At 50.4% G+C, this 4,904-nt stretch overlaps 1 protein-coding gene across 1 annotated transcript; it reads right to left on the bottom strand.

The window, feature by feature from the left end:
- Positions 1 to 3,141: 3,141 nt before the first annotated feature.
- Positions 3,142 to 4,465, bottom strand: LOC119331814. Its single transcript, XM_037604985.1, has 2 exons — positions 4,130 to 4,465; positions 3,142 to 4,040 (listed from the first exon to the last, which is right to left on the bottom strand). The coding sequence occupies exons 1-2, from the start codon at positions 4,194 to 4,196 to the stop codon at positions 3,559 to 3,561; spliced, it is 549 nt and encodes a 182-aa protein (XP_037460882.1). The 5' UTR covers positions 4,197 to 4,465; the 3' UTR covers positions 3,142 to 3,558.
- Positions 4,466 to 4,904: the final 439 nt, after the last annotated feature.

Raw genomic sequence — 4,904 nt, 5'->3', positions numbered from 1 at the left:
GGGGGACTTAACGGCGTCGGAGGGCAACACCTCGGCTGCCGAAGGACTGGGGGTACAGCCCCCACGGAGACCGGCAACGGGGGCCCCGGTCAACCCGACCCATAGCCGCATACTACTCCGGAGACCTATACGGCTCCAAAGCCTAGTGAGCGCCCCTACAGGGGAAGGGGGAACGGCGTCCTTTGTTAATCCAGAGGCGCTGAATACCATGACGGACGCACTGCAAAGTACATCCGTCCTGGATGAGCACCACATCCTGATGGGTACAGTGGCTGAGAAGATTCAGTCCGCCAAGAGCGGGCTGAACGAAGCCTTCTCCAGCCTGCTAGCAGGCTTCGAGGAATGCAATGTAATATTTTTGATCATTTTTGCGAGAAATATGCCTGTATATAGACAATAGCCCATGAGACTTTGTTCGGTTCTTTGAAAGAAAAGCGAGCAGAGGATCAATAGTCAGTTGTCAGGTGGTAACATGCTACTTTATTTGGAAATAGGCCTCCCTGTTAGCGGCGACTGCCTAGTCAGCGGAGATTTCCGAACTCAAACGGAAACTAGAGCGAGCTGATGAGGACCTAGTCCTTGTTAACAAGTGGCTCGACCATGCACAAGGTATGAGATACTCTTATTTTATGCTTGTTTATGTCCGTGTTCTTTGGAATTTCCAGAGCTGCAATGTGTATGTTTGTGCAGATGGTGCTGCCGCAGTTGAAACCCTCAGGGGTGAGCTTACCCAAGCTAAGGAGCAAGCTAGGGTAAGCAAGGCGACCGCTGATAAAGCGGCTGCGGACTTAACGGTCGAACAGGCCGCTCGGTGCCGTTTTGAGGAATGGGTGACCGTGCTGGAGCATAAGTTGAAGGACACCGCCCGTAAGTGCGAGTCCTTAGAATAGGAAAATAATGCAAAGGGGACCGATGTAACGCCCTCGATGCGGCTATATCTCCACGTGTCGAAGCACGACTTAGAGGCATAACCGCATTGAAAGCAATGTCGCAAGTGAGGTAATCTTCACACAACCCATGTAATACATAAGGGAAAGATACATAGTTGGCTTACAATCTCCACTTCACACAATTACATGAATAAAGCATTACATCATCCAAATACACTCAAGGTCCGACTATGGAACCAAAATAAAAGAAGAACCCCAAATGTGACAAGGCCCCCAATCGACCCCAACTAGTCTCCACTACTGATCAACTAGAATGAAACAACACAAAGGACACGATCTTCATCGAGCTCCTCCTTGAGCTTGGTTTCATCACCTGCTCGGTAACATCGACACCTGCAAACTGGTTTTGGAAGAATCTGTGAGTCACGGGGACTCAGCAATCTCACACCCTCGCGATCAAGACTATTTAAGCTTATGGGTAAGGTAAAAGGTATGAGGTGGAGCTGCAGCAAGCGACTAGCATATATGGTGGCTAACATGTACGCAAAAGAGAGCGAGAAGAGAAGGCAAAGCACGATCGTGAAACTATGATCAAGAAGTGATCCTAGAACAACCTACGTCAAGCATAACTCCAACACCGTGTTCACTTCCCGGACTCCGCCGAAAAGAGACCATCACGGTAATACATGCGGTTGATGTATTTTAATTAAGGTCAACTTTAGGTTTTCTACAACTGGACATTAACAAATTCCCATCTGCCCATAACCGCAGGCACGGCTTGCGAAAATTCAAATCCCTGCATGGGTGTCCCAACTTAGCCCATAACAAGCTCTCACGGTCAACAAAGGATATTCCTTCTAGCGGGAAGACCCGATCAGACTCGGAATCCCGGTTACAAGACATTTCGACAAGGTAAAACTAAACCAGCAACACCGCCCGAATGTGCTGACAAATCTCGATAGGAGCTGCACATATCTCTTTCTCAGGGCACACCCAGATTGTCCAAGGTACGGGTAGGCCAGCCCAGAGTTGCCCCTGGTGGCCACCGGCAGCTGACAGGTTGGACCAACACTCAGAGGAGCACTGGCCCAAGGGGGTTAAAATAATGATGACCCTCAGGAGCGCGACTCCCAAGGGAAAAGAAAAGTCTAGGTGGCGAATGGTAAAACCAAAGTTGGGCATTGCTGGAAGAGTTTTATTCAAGGCGAACTGTCAAGGGGTTCCCATTATTACCCAACCGCGTAAGGGACGCAAAATCCGGGAACATAACACCGATATGACGGAAACTAGGGCGGCAAGGGTGGAACAAAACACCAGGCATAAGGCCGAGCCTTCCACCCTTTACCAAGTATATAGATGCATTAATTAAATAAGAGATATTGTGATATCCCAACCCAAAAGACATGTTCCAACAAGGAACAACATATCCATGTTCCAACAAGGAACAAACGTCAATCTTCACCTGCAACTAACAACGCTATAAGAGGGGCTGAGTAAAGCGGTAACATAGCCAAACAACGGTTTGCTAGGACAAGGTGGGTTAGAGGCTTGGTTCAACAATATGGGAGGCATGATAAGCAAGTGGTAGGTATCGTAGCATAGGCATAGCAAAAGAGCGAGCATCTAGCAAGCAGAGATAGAAGTGATTTCGAGGGCATGATCATCTTGCCTGAGATCCCGCAAGGAAGAAGAACGAGTCCATGAAGAAGACAAACGGACGTTGTCGAACGAATCCTCACAACACGACGTCACCGGATTACCGAGACGAAGTACACCGGAAAGAAAGCAAACAACATAGTAAACAACCACTACAACAACATGGCACGCAAACAAGTATGATGCATGTCCGGTTTAAATATGCATGACAAGGCAAAGTGCAACAACCAAAACTACAAATTAAGTGGAGCTCAATATGCAACGGGTTGCATATTGACGGAACACCACATCCATTATTTAGTTCTCTCTCGGTTATGTACCCAACAATATTAAATGTTGTTAGCATGGCAAGAGGGTGAAGCAAATGAAAACTACCTATCTAGTCAAGTTTAAATGAGGCCGGAAATAACGAACAACAATTCCGGAAACTCCTCATATGCATATATTAGGTTTGGTACTGTACTGCCCTAAACATAATTTTAGAGTTGTTACGCATGCAAAGTGAAGCCACCATGTTAAACTAGGCAAAATTCTACCCCATTTACATATAAAGTTTATTAAATTCCGAGTTACGGTTATTTAGTTATGAAATAAAACATTTTAACATGACATATGAGCAAAATTTAATCAAACAACAATTTAAACATTTCAAACATGGATGAAAGTTACATATTATGAAACTAGATGAAAATCTAAGCAACTTTCATGTTAAGTTTGTTTAAAACTGATGCACGGTTATTTAGGTGTGAGCATTTTTAAAATGATGGCATATTCTGTAATTATGCATGTGAAGGAAAATTAGTAAAATTCACAGAACTAAAAAAACATCTATGGGACAAATCTGGTGCAAGTTGGGCCAACTGAGTAGAAGAAAAAAAAACAAACGAGGCGTTGCTGGGGGCGCCTCACCATGGGCCAAGGGAGCTGGGCCTGCTTGCTAGTGGCCCACGCGGCCGCTGAAGCTGGGCCAGGGGCACTGGCTACGATGGCCCAGGTGCTGGCGTGGGGGCTGCTAGGCCTTAGAGCCCAGATGGCAGCCACTCGCGGGTGAGGCGCAGTCAACGCGGGCGTCGACCACGTTGTCCTCCTCTCGAACAGAGGCGCAACGGGACCTGGAGGTGGCAAAAGTGCAGGCAGGGGCGGTCTTCAGGGCATGGGGAGGCGACGTGGGGAACCAGCGAGGACCAAGGCGAAGCAGGGGACGTCCGGAAGGGGCGCGGTTCTCCAGGACGGCGGACTGGCCGGGAACGGAGCAGAACACAACACTGGAACTTGGCGGGGCGATGGGGATCGAACAGAGGAGGCCGACCATGGCGTCCTGGGACTTGGGCGGCTCGACCGCGGTGGAGAACGCAAAGGGGCGGCACTCGGAGGAGACCAGGGACGCAGCGAGGTCCTCGCTCGCTGTCTCGAGCGCATGGACGAGGACGGCCGGGGCACTGCTGGCGACGGGACTTGGCGCGTTGTTGATGGCTCCGGCGACAATTTGGCGTCCTGCAGAATGGGAGGGAGAGAGAGGTGAGCTCGGGAGAGAGAGCAGGAAAAGGAGAGGAGGAGGAGGAGACGGGGAGTAGTGGCATGACCCGGTTGCTGGAGCGGCGAGGCGACGGGAGGAAGGAGGAGGTGCTCGAGCGGCTCGGTGGCGGCCATGGGAGCTCGTGCTCCTTCTTGCTGCTCAGGATGGTCTGCTGGTTGCTGCTGCTCGCCGGCAGCGGCTGGGTCGACGACGGGGTCGAGGTGCACCTCGGTGCCGTGGGTGCTACGGGAGAGGTAGGCGCACGGGCAGAGGAGCTCTGGCTCCTGCAGGATTCGAGCAACAGCGGTGGTTGGACGGGAGGGAAAAACAAGGAGAAGGTGGAGGCTGCGATTCGTCTCGGGTGGAATTAGATCGGGATGATCCCGAGGGGGATTGTGAGTGGGTGGCGGCGGCGCGATGGGACAAAGGGGAGGATTTTTAGGGTTGGACTAGATTTTAGACTAGGGAGTATATATATAAGGAAAGAGGGAGAGTTTAGGGGCTAACCCGTCCCTCCAATTAAAATCGAGCGGTCAAGATAAATAGACTAGGAAGTCCAAATACGAAAACAGAGACGTTTTGTAGATGTTTGGGGATGTTCCGGACCCAACGGTGACAACTGTCCGGGTCGGGTTCGGGTAAGTTTCGGACACGCGCGAGGGGTCGATGCACTGTGCAGAGAGGGTTTCGGGGTCTGGCGGTAGGTAGTGGGCTGTGTAGATGGTCTCGAGCTAAGAGAAGAGAAGAGAGGGAGGCCCGGCGACTGTTTCCGGAGACTGAAAACGTCCGACGATAGACCGGCTATACTGACGCTATAGTTTAACGGTTGGGCTATCAAACGA

Source organism: Triticum dicoccoides, chromosome 7A (assembly GCF_002162155.2).
Source record: "Triticum dicoccoides isolate Atlit2015 ecotype Zavitan chromosome 7A, WEW_v2.0, whole genome shotgun sequence".
In the NCBI taxonomy this organism is placed as follows: Eukaryota; Viridiplantae; Streptophyta; class Magnoliopsida; order Poales; family Poaceae; genus Triticum; species Triticum dicoccoides.
Note: the sequence above shows the minus strand (reverse complement) of the source record. Positions and strands in the feature narration are given on the sequence as shown.